Source organism: Bombyx mandarina, chromosome 17 (assembly GCF_030267445.1).
Source record: "Bombyx mandarina strain Sakado chromosome 17, ASM3026744v2".
NCBI classification, from domain to species: Eukaryota; Metazoa; Arthropoda; class Insecta; order Lepidoptera; family Bombycidae; genus Bombyx; species Bombyx mandarina.
The window spans coordinates 10,915,973-10,932,858 of NC_143223.1; the positions used below are offsets into that span (position 1 = coordinate 10,915,973).

General features: G+C 38.7%; 1 protein-coding gene and 1 long non-coding RNA gene across 3 annotated transcripts in view; one reads left to right on the forward strand and one right to left on the reverse strand.

Moving 5' to 3' along the window:
* The window catches only part of LOC149501152 (uncharacterized), a 171,976-nt gene extending 170,117 nt beyond the window's left edge, over window positions 1-1,859 (forward strand). Inside the window, exon 2 of the long non-coding RNA XR_016324502.1 lies at window positions 1,753-1,859. This is a non-coding gene — a long non-coding RNA (uncharacterized LOC149501152). The remainder of the gene's footprint in view (window positions 1-1,752) is intronic.
* Window positions 1,860-3,227: 1,368 nt separating this feature from the next.
* The window catches only part of LOC114240700 (extracellular serine/threonine protein CG31145), a 142,419-nt gene continuing 128,760 nt past the window's right edge, over window positions 3,228-16,886 (reverse strand). For both annotated transcript variants that reach the window (XM_028171350.2, XM_089734352.1), the window contains exons 7-12: window positions 11,339-11,431; window positions 10,552-10,795; window positions 8,488-8,568; window positions 7,228-7,340; window positions 6,844-6,984; window positions 3,228-5,863 (exon numbers count right to left, since the gene is read on the reverse strand). In XM_028171350.2, coding sequence (XP_028027151.2) covers window positions 5,674-5,863; window positions 6,844-6,984; window positions 7,228-7,340; window positions 8,488-8,568; window positions 10,552-10,795; window positions 11,339-11,431 — 862 coding nt within the window. In that variant the 3' untranslated portion in view covers window positions 3,228-5,673. The remainder of the gene's footprint in view (window positions 5,864-6,843; window positions 6,985-7,227; window positions 7,341-8,487; window positions 8,569-10,551; window positions 10,796-11,338; window positions 11,432-16,886) is intronic.

Consider the following 16,886-nt stretch of genomic DNA (forward strand, 5'->3'; position numbering starts at 1 on the left):
GCCGCAAAATTATAATTTGCGTAATTACTGGTGGCAGGACGTCTTGCGAGTCCGCACGGTTAGGTACAACCACCCAGCCTGTTTCTGCGGCGAAGCAATAATGCGTTTCGGTTTGAAGGGTGGGGCAGCCGTTGTATCTATACTTCAGACCTTATTACTTATATCTCAAGGTGGGTAACATCATTTACATTGTTGATGTCTATAAACTTCAGTGACCGGTTAAGACCAAGTCGCTCACCGATATAATCAATAAAAAAAGGCAAAAATCAATCGTAAAACCAGTTCATTTCGTGTGGAGTCATGACGTCATACGACATGAAACATAACGTGTATAACTCTCATTGTTACCGCAAATGACTATTGAGATTTCCATATAAAATGACTCACGCACCTTAGATAAATATTGTTAATGTTCACAAGCAGTCCACCGAATCAATTAAAACAAACGTATGGCACTCGGGAACTGCCGCGGTAAAGTTATTACATAGCATTTTTTATCAACTTATGCAATTATAATTAGACAGTGATAATTTAATATTAAAACAATAATAAAACAAGACCACGCTATATTAAACATTAATAAAAGCAAAACCTTAACTGTCCCCTTCACACTCATAAGCCAGACCGGGCGAGAGAGAGATGGGTAGACGTTTCATGATGCGCATGCAGTGTGACGTCACACCACGCGCTTATTCACAAACACTACACAAGCGCAACGTGTGAATGTGTTGAACGCGAGCTACATGGTAGGCGGAGTGAGGGGTGTTAGGTTTTTTTTCGTTACGGAATTTCATGATTCAGTCGCCGCGCTCAAGGCCCGCGATAAAAGCTATATTGCATAGCTTAAAAATTTGTTGTAATTTAAAGATGAGTAACGATATCCGGCAGCGATTTAATACATGACAAAACTACCGTAAGCCCATAAAATGTTATATGAAATATCCCTACTATTCATATTCCAGTTTTTATAGGGGGACGGACGTATCTTGTTTTGTTTAGGTTTTATGCGACATTTATGTGACGTCGCCGCCGGAACACCGACCCCGGGTCATCCTTTATTTTACATCTTATAATTTGGTTCATTGTGTTATGTACGATTTGTACTGTTCTCTTAGTGGTAATGCAATCTTGTTGATGATTGAAGGAAATTCATGGGAAATTATACTTTGTTTCATAATAAAATTACGTTATCAGCTGGTGGTCACGTATGATACTGTCTTTTGTTTTTCTGAAAACAACACAGTCATGTTACTTTATATTTAATGTTACTTCGTCAAATCTTTCTATAATTTGCACACACTTGGTGACTTCTTGACCGTCGTGGCCTAAAGAATAAGACGACCGGTGCATTCGTATCTAGCGATTCACCGATGCTCGAATCCCGTAGGCGGGTACCAATTTTTCTAATGAAATACGTGTTCATTGTTGACTTCCACGGTGAAGGAATAACATCGTGTTATAAAAACCAAACCCGCAAAATTATAATTTGCGTAATTACTGGTGGTAGGACCTCTTGTGACTCCGCGCGGGTAGGTACCACCGCCCTGCCTATTTCTGCCGTGAAGCAGTAATGCGTTTCGGTTTGAAGGGTGGGGCAGCCGTTGTTACTATACCTTAGAACTTATTCTCAAGATGGGTGGCGCATTTACGTTGTGGATGTCTATGGGCTCCAGTAACCACTTAACACCAGGTGGGCTGTGAGCTCGTCCACTCATCTAAGCAATAAATAAAAAAAATAAAAAAAAAAAAAAGTGTGTGTGTCCGCTCCGACGCACGACTGGAGTTTACTGGATATAAAAAATTAAACGAAACAATACGAGAAATAGTTCTATATTACGACAACACGATACACTACAGATTATTAACAAATTAACGAGACACAAAACAAACGACTAACAAATATATGAAAATACAATAATGAGAGAAACGCGCGATCAGTACGAGGCTTTGTGGCGGACTGCCGGCGCAGCAGCCCGGCGCGCATTTCGTGTGACATGCGCATAACGCATTTCGTGTGACATGCTAGTACGATTTTGGTCCCCATAATTTTCATACCCCGGGCCTATATATGTAAATCGATTCTAAAGGAGTAAACTCCAAAAACATGGGAAATTATATTTCTATACTAATATTATAAAGAGGAAAGATTTGTTTGTTTGTTTGTTTCGAATAGGCTCCGAAACTACTGGACCGATTTGAAAAATTCTTTTTCCATTAGAAGCCGACATTGTCCCTGATGAACATAGGCTACTTTTTTTAATTTTTTATTTATTTTATTTTTTTGGTGTCATGTGTGTTTTAATGTTTCCGAAGCGAAGCGAGGGCGGGTCGCTAGTTGTTTCATATACACTTACATTATCAGCTGGTGGTCACGTATGATACCGTCTTTTGTTATTTCTGAAAACAACACAGTCACGTGTTTCCCGAAATATGTATGTAGTGGATAGTTTACACTTTTAACTTCGATATTTAGGTAATTTTTTTTTATTGCTTAGATGGGTGGACTAGCTCACAGCCCACCTGGTGTTAAGTGGTTACTGGAGCCCATAGACATCTACGACGTAAATGCGCCACCCACCTTGAGATATAGTTACAACGGCTGCCCCGCCCTTCAAACCGAAACGCATTACTGCTTCAAGGCAGAAATAGGCAGGGTGGTGGTACCTACTCATGTGGACTTACAAGAGGTCCTACCACCAGACTATTACCAGCGTTATTTTTTGATTTTTATTCGCCACCTACTTCCATCAGTCTTAACTCTTAAGTAGGCAAAATCCACAACGGCGTCCATACCAAAACATTCTAAATGCTTTACGTTACTTTATACTTAATGTTACTTCATCAAAACTTTCTATCATTAGCACACACTTGGTGACTTCTTGACATATAAATATGCAAATTAATATCTCCTACGACTGAAGGCAATGTTTTCTAAAAAATTGATTTCTAACATAATAGTACCTACAAAATTTGATGATTTTTTTCTCTATTATTTTTGTTTTTGTTTATGCGCAAATGTGGCACACAAAAAAATATAAATTGTCGTGGGTTCGAATTTGCAGAAGCGCGAGGCGTCTCCGTGCGATGTTCAATGAATGAAGTTGACCCAAAAGTTTTACTATATTTTCTTACGTGCTCTGATTTTTTTATTCATCGTTGAGTATTTATGAATAGTTTAATAAACGCATATCACTTTTCATTTGAAAATTTCAATAAAACACAAATCATTTAATAATCATTTAACTTTTTAATTTACAAACAGTCAACAGAAACACACAAACAATCATCGCGATACACAATATATTATAACATAATCAAAAATTTCATTCTTACATTTTAACATTTTAGGTACGTCTTTGGCAAGTCGACTCTTTTTCCCACAGTTTTTCTTTTCATTGCGCAGCCTTATAAAGACATCTACTGTCTATAGTCTATACAAAATTATGCTATAGATAATACAAAATTATACAAAGTTTAACGCTTCCCCTCTTTTTCACACTTAACACAAGTGAGAGGAACAGTTGACAATTTAAATGACAATATTTTAAATTGAAATAAACAGCGAATCGTCGGTGTCAAATCAAAATCTGCTATGTGCAAAAACTCTATTTTGAATTAACGAGTAAAAACATTTTCGTATGAAATTTTATATGAAGGTGAATTTTTAAGACCTATATCAAATGAAAGCTATAGATAAATATTAAAGCTATAGACACATAACAGTTTTTTTTTATACGATGGACGAAATGGTCAAAGAGTAAAAATCTCAAAAAGTGCACATAGCAGATTTTGGTTTGACAACGACCGAATGTTTTTGTCTTATATGAGTCCAACAGGCAAACGATCATGCAATCGAAATGATAAAAATCTACTGCCGTTCGCGGAGATCAGTAATACGCAGGGCACAACAAAATCGCGATCTAGGAATAAATATAGCGAGTTCATACTTAGTGAACCTTTCAAATAAGAACACGCCACTCAAATCGGCTGATCTCTAATAAAGCTACACTGTGCTATGCTATGCTATGCTATGATATTCCCTTCTGCAAAGGAGTCATAATTATTCATAGGATTTCATTACAAGCTTGGCTGTGCTGAAGTTCATGATCATCGCTGGCCGCCCACCTTGAGGTAAACCGAAAGCTTTTTTACCTTCAAAGTCAATAAAAGTTGTAAAAAAATTTCTCATAAACGAAACTTGTCTTAAGCTTTTGAAAGCCCCTTACAACCGACATGAACGTATTAAATCCTGTACAAATCATTTATGGAGGCATTTTTACAAGGATTCATACAAGTCTCTTGAATACGAGAAAGTGTACTCCCGCGCGAATTACGTACAATATTCTCAACTGTTCGAAAAATTAACCTCGTAATAATCATAGGGCTGGCAAAATTAATTTAATAAATTCTCCAAACATTATTCCTAAAAATAATACAGAACATTTAATACATCAGGACACCATACTCCAAATTCATAATAATTTTAAGGCTCTACATTTTATTTAATAGTTATATTTAATAACTAAAACTACAATAAATATAGTTGAAAAACACTAAACAGATTCAAATCATCCGAAAACGAATCAAACTAATAGCAAAGCGAAATAACAAAGTGTTTTTTTTCTTTTTCTTAATCTTGATTTTATGAAATTGTTTAACATTCAGGGATAAGCCGAAATTACTTTTAGATGAATTTGTACATCTATAAAAACTTTTTTAGTTTACTAAAAATATCCTTAGATTATTTATGGAACTACATAACGATTATGCTTGATGTAATTTGCATTGATATACGCTAGCTAGCCTCAGAGATTATATTCGCTTACAAAATTACGTTCAGACATCGCGTCTGAAAACATTATCACATACAGCAAGTAACTGCTTAATAAAGATATGTGCTTTCTTGAGCTGAAAAGCTATGGTAACATTGTACAAGCAATTATATATAAGTATATATTATGTTTAAGATGAATTAATCTGAACTTAAAACTAAAAAAAATTGCATTAAGTATGTACAGCGTGATTGCACGACTATCATTATCGTCTCTTATATTTAAAGAACTCGTTTAACTTTTAAAAATATTCAGAAAACACACAAACACTAACACACTAACATATATTACAAAAATACAAGATGCCGTTTTTATTTTTAACAATTTAACAAAACCTGTTTATTTTTCTATTTCTCCTTATAAAATGTTTCATCCGTACAATTTGGCTACTAAATGGCTAACAGGCATTCATAAATGGAATGGCTCTTAATTATTCTGGTATAACACATTTACATTTGGACAATCTTTGGCACGAAACCTTAAGTCTATGAGCGGGACCAAAGACACTTTGTAGTTTTTCTTTTTAGATTAGTCTTAGATTTCTTTTAAGTCACTTTAAGTCACATATAAGAGAGTTAGACTAGCCAATCGTTTTCACTGATTGCAACGCCCCTTGCCGTATCACATAAGCGTAAGTTTCACTTCGACTACACAACAGTGTGCTTAGTGCGAGTTTTTTAACGTTCTCGACAGCGTAAAAGTTAGCTGATATTTGTATGGAGTGGGATCGTTTGCGTACGTTTGCCGCTAGGGGCGCTGTTCCAACTGCATACAAAATTGGCTTAACTTTTACGCTGTCGAGAACGTTAAGAAACTCGCACTAAGCATACAGCTCTAGCGGTCATACGAAGTCGTTTATTTCGTTTTGGAGCGGATTGTTGGCCTTCTCGACGCATTTACGGATCGCGTCGAGAACTATTACAACCCTTCTGTCTAAGGCTTGGAGGTGTGGCTCCCAGAGTATAGGCGACACGGGATCTATCTTCATTGATTCGCGTAGAGTGCCTGATAGAGGTACGCTATTGACGAATCTGAAATTTTAATTTGGTCGTCACTTGTATTAGTCGTGTCGTCCGTGACGATGAAAACTGTAAAAAATATTCAGATCGTCGGAAATAATATGACAAAAAAAACAACACGATATTAACCCGTAAAAGTAATTATTATACTCATTTTACTTTTTAGAATCAAAGACAATTTACCTAATAATTATTCCCATGTTAATACATTATATACATTTTGTAAGCTATAGACGGCAAATTGGAAAAATCTTAAGTAGCCTCAAATTTTAATTTTGTATTCAATAAATTTTTTTCGATATGTTAAATATTTACGATATCTGTGATGAAGACCTTGTGATAACAACTGCAACTGTTACTATAAATATAGTTAGTAAGTATAGTTAGTAATAGTTCTGTGGTGTTTCATATTTAAATGATACAAAAACTGACACATGATATCAGTCAGCTTTTAAAGATATCATATTTCATATTATATGTTGTTTTTTTTTTGGAGTTTATGGCCTGGTATATAGGCCATCATATTTTATATCGTGACGTAAACACTGTTCGCGATTACATTACATTTGGCAGTTAATTTACACTAAACTGTAAAAACATTGTTCGTGGTGTGGCTACGGTTGAGCCAGTTGCCTTTAAATTATTTTTCAAGAAAAAAAAAATACAGTAAGCTTGTAATATAGATATACAAAGTACCGTTTTATTTTGCACCAAACCAATAGAAAATTGTGTATGTTATAAAGCTCACAGCCCACCCGGTGTTAAGTGGTTACTGGAGCCCATGGACATCTGCAACGTAAATGCGCCACCCACCTTGAGATATAAGTTCTAAGATCTCGGTATAGTTACTACGGCTGCCCCACCCTTCAAACCGAAACGCATTACTGCTTCACGGCAGAAATAGGCAGGGCGGTGGTACCCACCCGCCCGGACTCACAAGAGGTCCTACCACCAGTAATTTGAGTACGTTGATTCAACTATAGAATACGAACTTTAATAAGGTAGCGAGCGTGGTGTGCCTGACGACGCAGCACTGCAGTAGAGGTGCAAGAATACTGAGTTCATCGTGGAACGCCTTCCCAAACGCCCTGCCTTGATCTAAGTGCAGCGTAAACGTCTCGTTCCCGAACATTCTGTACGCCATAAATATTTATATTAAAAAAAAAAAGAAAACAACAAAGAAAAACTTTCCGCTCTAAGATGAATTTTAAATTTGCTCAAATAGAACGAAATACAAAACTGATAAACAATATGAACATGCCGCATTTAAATTTTAAATTCACTCAGATCAAATAAACGAAAATTAAAAGAATATTATATTCAATGATTCTCAGTAATTAATTGTATTGTATTGTATTTCATGAATGAAATCTTACTTGAATGTTTCGTAGTGATGTCGGTCCATATTCCCAGTAAGGAAATCAAATATAGACATGTCCATAAGATCGAGTAGTCGGCGTCCAGAGTCGTAGGGCGGAGTAGTCCGTACCTAAACAACCACATCACTAAATTAGGTTTCGCATTATATATTATATTTCATGCCATCAGTCTGGATACTAAAGAAAATCAACGGCCATTTACTTAGACTAGTGGTGCCCCGGTAGTCGAAATTTGATTATAGTTAATTGATATTATAAGCTTGAACATTATTATGGTTCTGTGGCGTTTAAGAACGCACCTTTATATGATGCGTAAGCCGGAACGCACGAGAGGGGGGAAAAGAATATAGTCTGTGTCACGGGACCTTTTTACCGCCGAAAATTTAAAACGTAAAAATTAATTTATAATGTGTTTAATAACTAATATAATATAATATCTTAGAATTATTTATACTGCTACAACAATAAAATTTCTATTGTTTCAACTGTGGTGTTAATTACATAAAACACGACATTACGGCGAAATAAAGAAGGGACCTGAAGGGACTCTATAATGAACTCCCTCAGTTCTATTGTTAAAGATATTATACTTATACGAGTATTATACTTCTATAATCACAGATTTCGCCAAGATTACACTATAGACAAATAATATTAAAGACAAACAATATCTCAATTTGACCACAGACTTTTTTTAAACAATAACAGAGGTTTGACAATAAACAAAGAGTATATACCTAATGATGTGGTAATGTGATGTGTCAAATACACGGTAGTGTGTTTAATGTATTTTTTTAATTTAATGTACTTTTTCGTGCATAATTTAAAAAAAAAATATTCTGCACTCCTTCTCTATAAATGTGGGAAACTCCATATTCCACCGTCCGCGCAATTTTCGTAAAAAAGTGTACAAAGTTTTTACTTCACGTATTAATATATAGATAACGATATCAAAGACCAGCGCCTTTACGTCTTAATCTATAACTCTAAAATACCGTGTAAAATGTGATACAATATGAAAATTGCTTAAGTGCAATTTCGAACTTTATTTACCTACTAATAATAAATAGTTTAACTATTCAACAAGTACTCAGACTTCCCCTTTTTTTTGTTCAATATCGAATTCAAGCACTGCTCTTGCCAGTGTTAGTGTTAGCAAATTCTCTCAGTTTGAGCCCGTGAGCTAACCCACCCGTCCGGGCGTAGCTGAAATAGCCTCTTAGGCTCCCAGCGAATAGGTAGGGAAAAATAACTTACCGTATCACAGTAATCGGACTGCAGCTCCCATTGCGCTTTCCTGCGCTTATGATATGAACGCCTCCATGGATGACGCCAAACCTGTATTTTTTAAAACATTTCAATTTGCCTCTAAACGTATCCATACATTGGTATTTTCATTATAACTAGTCAGGTCATAAGTATTGTCACACAGTAAAAACTTTTCTTTTAGAATGCTGGCCACAATTTTTTTTTATTGAATTCGAATTTCGAATTGTTCATGAAAATAAAAATGTATACTTTTAGAATTTTCACTCATTTTTAAATATGGAGTGGACGCTTAAAGAAGACCGTGTTGCAGTTATTGCGTTGCATCGTTACGGTTACGCGCCAATTCAAATTTTTAACATACTGAAAAATTTGAATATAACCAAAAGATTCGTTTATTGTACCATCAAACGATACAATGAAGACTCTAGATGACAGGTCAAGAAGTGGTCGCCCTCGGTCTGTTAGGACTCCAGCAGTGATAAAAGCTGTGAAGGCGCGAATTCAAAGAAATCCCAAACGTAAGCAGAAACTGTTGGCCCTTTAGATGGGGTTAAGCAGAACCACGGTGAAAAGGGTGTTAAATGAAGACTTAGGGCTTCGGGCATATCGAAGAAAAACAGGACATCGTTTGAATGCTCGTCTAATGGACCTGAGACTGAAGAGATGCCGCGCTTTGTTGAAGCGGTACGCGGGAAAAAATATCGGGAAATTCTTTTTTCGGATGAAAAATTTTTTACCGTAGAAGAGAGCTACAACAAACAAAATGATAAGGTGTACGCACACAGTAGTGAAGAAGCGAGAAACCGTATTCCGCGTGTCCAACGAGGTCATTTTCCATCCTCGCTCATGGTATGGTTGGGAGTTTCTTATTGGGGCTTAACAGAGGTACATTTTTGTGAGAAAGGTGTAAAAACGAATGCAGTTGTGTATCAAAATACAGTCCTGACGAACCTTGTGGAACCTGTTTCTCATACCATGTTCAATAACAGGCACTGGGTATTCCAACAAGATTCGGCGCCAGCTCATAGAGCGAAGAGCACACAAGACTGGCTGGCGGCGCGTGAAATCGACTTCATCCAGCACGAAGACTGGCCCTCCTCCAGTCCAGATTTGAATCCGTTAGATTACAAGATATGGCAACACTTGGAGGAAAAGGCGTGCTCAAAGCCTCATCCCAATTTGGAGTCACTCAAGACATCCTTGATTAAGGCAGCCGCCGATATTGACATGGACCGTTCGTGCTGCGATAGACGACTGGCCGCGCAGATTGAAGGCCTGTATTCAAAATCACGGAGGTAATTTTGAATAAACTTTAGTGTCATAAGAATCTATGTTTTGTTAAGTTCATTTTGGTATATGAATGGTTACATAATGAATAAACTTGTTTCAATTATTTTACATTAAACATGTGACAGAATTTATGACCTGACTAGGTATTTAATAGCATGATTAATAGATTTATTGTTTGTCTACGCATTTGTGATTACCGATCTGCATAGTGAGAGAGTACTATTGGGTTGGACGTGGTTTTCAATAGTACTCGGAATGTTTTCATATTTCGTTTGCTGCTCGAGTATACAATTCTTCAATTACTACAATACATCACAGAAATAGAATGTTGGTCGGAGAACGCAGATTTCCAATGGTAATTCGGTTGAAGAAACTCTTGCGGTTTTTTTTTAAGCTTATGACCATTAAACATGTTACAATGATAGGCTAAGAATAATTAGTCGAAGCGCAACTTATAAGGCATTATTAGTACGAAAGAGCAGGGTCGGAAAGCCGTATTTTCAGATTATCACTACATAGTATAAAACAAAGTCGCTTTCTCTGTCCCTATATCTCTCCCTATGTATGCTTAAATCTTTAAAACTACGCACGGATTTTGATGCAGTTTTTTTTAATAGATAGAGAGATTGAAGAGGAAGGTTTATATGTATAATAACATCGGTTGAATAGTGGAGAAATAAATAATAAATTACAGTCTTTGAAGTAAAGCGAGGATGGGTCGCTAGTAATGCAATAAACGAACACGTAAAAACGAAAACTCACCTTCCTCTCAGCAACATCAGAAGAGGGCAAAAAAGCGGCGAAGCTTCCCTCCAACATGTCAGGGTTGCCGCATATTGCGTGTCCCGTGTCGCAGTAGTACGAGCACTTGCCGTGGAAGCAGAAGTTGTTCGCAGGGGACACGAAAAATGTCTTGAGTATGTCCCCTTCGGTGACGTCATAGATCTCAGTGGTCATGTTGAGAACGCGGCCCACGACCGGCATTGCCCGCCGGAAGCCGAGTATCCTAGAGAGTACTTTAGTTCGTTAACTGTTACCAAATTGTAATGTGGTAATTTCAATGATTATGATTACTTGGATTGTTAGAACGACTACATCCGAAAGGGCTCCAAGGACATACTAATAATTATTGACACGAGAAGTTTTATTTATAGTTGTTTGTTGCAGTTTTTGTGGAAGCTTAACTCACATTTTATTATCTGATGACCTTTTTGTGATTGTATGTCCACGAACTCTTTGTCTATTAAGTGATTTTCAACTTATCTTTTAACTTTAACTGACTATCATTACTAATCAGTGCGTTGGGCAGTGGCTTTGTTGAGTCTATTGCACTTCTGATCTCCATTAGCAACTATTCCTACCTTCCCCTCAACATCAAGTGTGACATGTGCTGGTCTGGCCTGGTCTGATTTTTAAATAACAAAACGTGCATCTATTATTTAATATTTAATACCACAGCCACTACATCTTTAAATTACAAATGTGAAACAAATTCTGCTCGACGACATTATTAATTTAAATTAAATTCAAATTCAGTTCATATTCTCACCTGTCGAGATGAAAAGCTGCTATTTCAGCATTGTGCCGTTCGTAATCCGAGAAATAGAAGTGGTTCGGCAACGTCTGGACATCACGGGCGAATCTATTATTAAACAAGAACAGGTAAATAAAACGGTGACATTGTGTAATTAAAATTGCCACTGTGATGAGATCGTAAAAAATCGTGAGATTCGTAAAATCTGATTTAAGTTTGTTCAAAACTAGCTGACCCGGCAGACTTCGTATTGCCTCAATCGATAAACAAAAGACCTAAACTTTTGTTTAAAATAAACTTAAAATAAACAAAAGGAATCCGTCCGACGGGGAACACGTCAAAGGGAAACAAAATTGTTATTTTTATTTAATTCCGAGCATTTTCATATTTATCTACCTTTTAAACCTTCTCTGGATTTCCACAGATAATTCAAGATCAAAATTAGCCAAATCGGTCCAGCCGCTCTCGAATTTTAGCGAGACTAAAGAACAGCAATTCATTTTTATATATACAGATTACAATTGAGAATAATTGAGGCAGTCAGCGCAAAAGTGGCCTAAGCTTATCATAGTTAGTATGGAGATAATGAGGTTGGAATTTACTTTTACACTGCTTCGTAGGAAAAACATTTACAAAGACATCTGTTATCTACGGGCGAAACTAGGGATAGGCCCGTTTTGCATCAAAATTTATTATGTTTTAAATAAATTGCAATATATAAGCACGAATATGAAAAATTGTGGGCTAGGCCACTTTTGGCGCTGACGGCCTCAATTGTGATTAGCTTCAAAAAATTCACTATTATTTAATGCGTATTCTCTTCTAAAAATACTAACAGTAGTTATAACCCATTATTCTTGATGAATGTGCACATCTTTAAATTCATTTATTGAACGTCTTCAACTAACACAGCCGTTCTTCATCCTTTACGGTAGGTACCGTTTTCGAAACGAATAAAAGTAGCGGTAGGTAGGATCAACATCGTAACGCTAAAATATTTTGTTCGAGAGATAATTGAATGAAACGCGCCTACGGAAAATAATCCTACTGAAATGACAAGCACTTCGGCTTACTTCAAGTAAATGAATGGTTTTTTTTTTGTTTGCGTTTTCTTTGGATTACTTGAAACCATTTCAAGGTCGGGAATGGTTCCAAAGTACAGCCGAAAAAACAATAAATTTTGTACAGTTGAAAATGTAATTTTTGAAAACTTCCACTATTTAGTTAATTATTTTCATAGGTTTTCGCGAGCCGCAGAAGCCCACGTCAACGATTTAGTCATATTATGATCTTCATTATTTTTTAAATTATATTAATTTTTTTTTGCGGAACTAATTTTAAACGTAATTAGTTAAAAAAATACATTGTAGAAGATAATTATGGACGCGGTACCAAACTATGAATTTTGCTAAATCAGACCTTTGTCATCCGCAACCAGGATGGTATTTGAGTGGTGAGCCTAAGGGGCTATTTCAGCTACGCCGAGACGGGTAGGTGAGCTCGCAGGCTCAAACTGAGTGAATTTGCTAGCACTGGTCCTATCAAGAGCAGTGCTTCGCAGAATCTACCACCGGATCGGAGACCATGAGAAGATCCTGCGACAAATTCAGTGGGCTGTGTCTATGGGTTAGTTCGCTGGTCTAACTTTTCGTGTCAAAACACACATAGTCAATAGACTACTTCTTGATGTGGATGACCACAAAGTTCATTGAGAGATTTTAAAAGCATATCGAGTGCCGAAAGGCGACATTTATCTTCGTAATTAAAGGTCCGATTTAGTTGGTATTAGATTCAACAGCTTGATGTTTTTAATTCAAATTCAATTAAGTTCAAATAGTTGAAGAAGTTTTTTTAGGCAATTTTTTCTAAATATTAATCTTTAATGGCTCTCCTGTAAAGTTTCAAAAATGTCGCTTAAGCCGAATGACCTTTCACACCTCCATATTATGTAACTGTGTGAGAGGAGAATAACTTTTAATCATTTATTTTATTTATTTATTTAATATATTTTGTACATACAGCTGTTAGAAAAAACACGACAATAAGGATACAGAGTACAAGGGCACTACTTATTTCATGTTGAAATCTCTTCCAGTAGGCCCGCAAAAGGAAAGAAGAATTAGGAACACAAACCTAGTGCATACAGTAAACATTACATATAATAATATATACATATTACAAGATACAAAACAATATATATACAAACAAATACACACACACACACATATATATATGTATCATCTGATTTTGCGCAATTTTTTTTTCAAAGTTCTTCAGATATTAAGTACCTTTCGTGATATAGATAATATCTTTTATGAAGTGTTTCAATGAACGATGCATTGATAAGACACGATTCCCACTTGCTTCTGTGCGCTGTTATACCCTAGATTAAATCTTTAATTATTAATAACAGATATCAAATCAGATCTATTATTTTAATCCCAAATCTTTCAACTTTATCGAATTACGATTAGATAATATTTTCATAATGTGTAATAACAACGTATTCGATTTATGAATCAATTTGTATTTTTTTTAATAATAGTGAATTTTTTTTCAATGACTAAACATGGAATACATCCAAAAACAAAGAATGCAGGAATTTATAAATTAAACATTATTCCGGCCAGTATCTGACAGCTACTTATTCATGGCGTAAATTGAAACCGAGTTATAAATCCATTAAAGAGAAATATCAAATATCGAGTCCCGGGAGATAAGGTACCGGTTGTCCCTTCGAATTTATCATTTTGAAAAACGTTAAACGACTTAATTGAATTATTGTCTCAAATGAACTAATACTTGTTCATTCATTTGAGTGATCGAAAGTTTAATGGAGATCCAGCAAAAGACCAATTGGGGTGACTTTAAAATGTGAATTTAGCTAGATAGAGGCAATCCCAGTAAAATAGTGCATCGACTATCTACCGATTTATTGTCCACGGTAGAAGGAACTGAGACGGTTTAAAAGGTTACAAAGCTAGACGATTTGAATTGTTGTTCATTAAACCAACTGAATATACAAAGATATTTATAGATTGGCCACATTAAAGAAGTGCGATTGAAGCCTTAAGCAAGGGCACCCCGCGAACTACCGTGGATGTCCTAGGGCTCCGCGCAAGCGTTCAACCCTCCCAGCTCCGCGAACCGTCGGCCCAAAGACTTCGGCACCCTCAGTGCCGAAACCTGCCTTCGTGCCGGCTGCAGTTCCCACGGTTTCAGCGTGGAAAAAGCCGCTGCCGTATACGAAGGCGGGAACGCAAACCGCACCCCCGCCCCCGCTCGCGACACGCCCCGCGCCCCAGCCCCTGCTCGCACCTCGCCCCGCGCCCGCGTTCCGCCCCCCGCAACCCTCTGCCGTCAACGACTTCGCGCTCGTGCGCGACTTCGTCACCGCTGTTAACTTCGACCGTCTGCGATCGTTCGCAGACGCGATACGTAGGTCGGTAACCCCCGAACAGAGACTCGCGGCCGCGTTCGATCACATGGACGTATACGAGTCCGTGTCCCGCACTTTATAAAAATCTTTACCGGTAATCAATGGCGCAAAAAGGTAGAGAAAAACCGTATTCCCTTACGTTAGCATTCTACAATGCTAACGGACTCGCGCGGCAACGCGATCAAATTTTCGAATTCCTCCGCGATAATCTTGTAGATATTCTATTAGTGCAGGAAACCTGTCTGAAGCCCTCGCGTCGCGACCCGAAAGTCGCGAATTACGTCATGGTTAGGAATGACAGACTCACCGCCTCCAAAGGCGGGACTGCCATTTACTATAGGCGGGCCCTGCACGTTGTCCCTCTCGATACTCCCTCGCTCTCACATATCGAGGCGTCAGTGTGCCGTATCTCGCTGACGGGACACCAGCCGATCGTCATCGCATCCGTTTATCTCCCCCCGGACAAGCCCCTTCTGAGCAGTGACATCGAGTCACTGTTCGGCATGGGAGACTCCGTCATCCTGGCAGGCGATTTAAATTGCCACCACACTAGGTGGAACTGCCATCGTACTAACGTTAACGGTAGGCGTCTCGACGCGTTTATAGACGACCTCACCTTTGAAATAGTCGGTCCCCCAACTCCAACATGTTATCCGTATAACATCGCGCTCCGTCCGAGCACTATAGACCTGGCATTGCTTAGGAACGTAACTCTGCGCTTGCGTTCCATCGAAGCAATGTCAGAGCTCGACTCAGACCACCGACCTGTCGTTATGCAGCTCGGTCGCCCCCACAACCCAGTCACTGTTACGAGGACCATGGTGGATTGCAATAAGCTGGGCACGTGCCTAGCCGACACCGCTCCGCCAATCCTCCCTTACGGCCCGGATTCGAATCTATCCCCCGAGGACACCGTCGAATCCATAAACATCATTACCGATCACATATCTTCCGCGATCATTAGATCTTCTAAAGAAGTCGATGTGGAGGACAGCTTCCACCGCATCAGACTGTCCCCCGATCTTAGGAATCTCTTAAGAGTTAGGAACGCGGCAATCCGGGCCTACGATCGTCTTCCCACGCATTCAAACCGGATTCGGATGCGTCATCTACAACGCGAAGTCCACTCCCGCTTAAGCGACGCGCGTAACGATAATTGGCATAGTTATTTAGAACAACTCGCGCCCTCCCACCAAGCATACTGGCGACTAGCTAGGACTCTCAAATCCGAAACTACCGCTACTATGCCTCCCCTCGTACGCCCTTCAGGCCAACCACCGGCATTCGATGACGATGACAAGGCTGAGCTGCTGGCCGATGCACTGCAAGAGCAGTGCACCACCAGCACTCAACACGCGGACCCCGTACACACCGAGTTAGTCGACAGGGAGGTCGAGCGCAGAGCTTCCCTGCCGCCCTCGGACGCGTTACCCCCCATTACCACTGACGAAGTTAGAGACGCGATCCACAACCTACAACCTAGGAAGGCACCCGGCTCCGACGGCATCCACAACCGCGCGCTAAAATTTTTGCCAGTCCAACTGATAGCAATGTTGGCTACAATTTTAAATGCCGCTATGACGCATTGCATCTTTCCCGCGGTGTGGAAAGAAGCGGACGTTATCGGTATACATAAGCCGGGCAAACCGACAAACGAAACTTCTAGTTACCGTCCGATTAGTCTCCTCTCGACGATAGGAAAAATTTACGAACGGCTCCTTAGGAAACGCCTCTGGGATTTTGTTACCGCGAACAAAATTCTCATTGACGAACAGTTCGGATTCCGCTCAAAACACTCGTGCGTACAACAAGTGCACCGCCTCACGGAGCACATTCTGATAGGACTAAATAGGCGTAAACAAATCCCGACCGGCGCCCTCTTCTTCGACATCGCGAAGGCGTTCGACAAAGTCTGGCACAACGGTTTAATTTATAAACTGTACAACATGGGAGTGCCAGACAGACTCGTGCTCATCATACGAGACTTCTTGTCGAACCGTTCGTTTCGATATCGAGTAGAGGGAACTCGTTCTCGTCCCCGTCAACTGACCGCCGGAGTCCCGCAAGGCTCCGCGCTCTCCCCGTTATTATTTAGTTTGTATATCAATGATATACCCCGGTCTC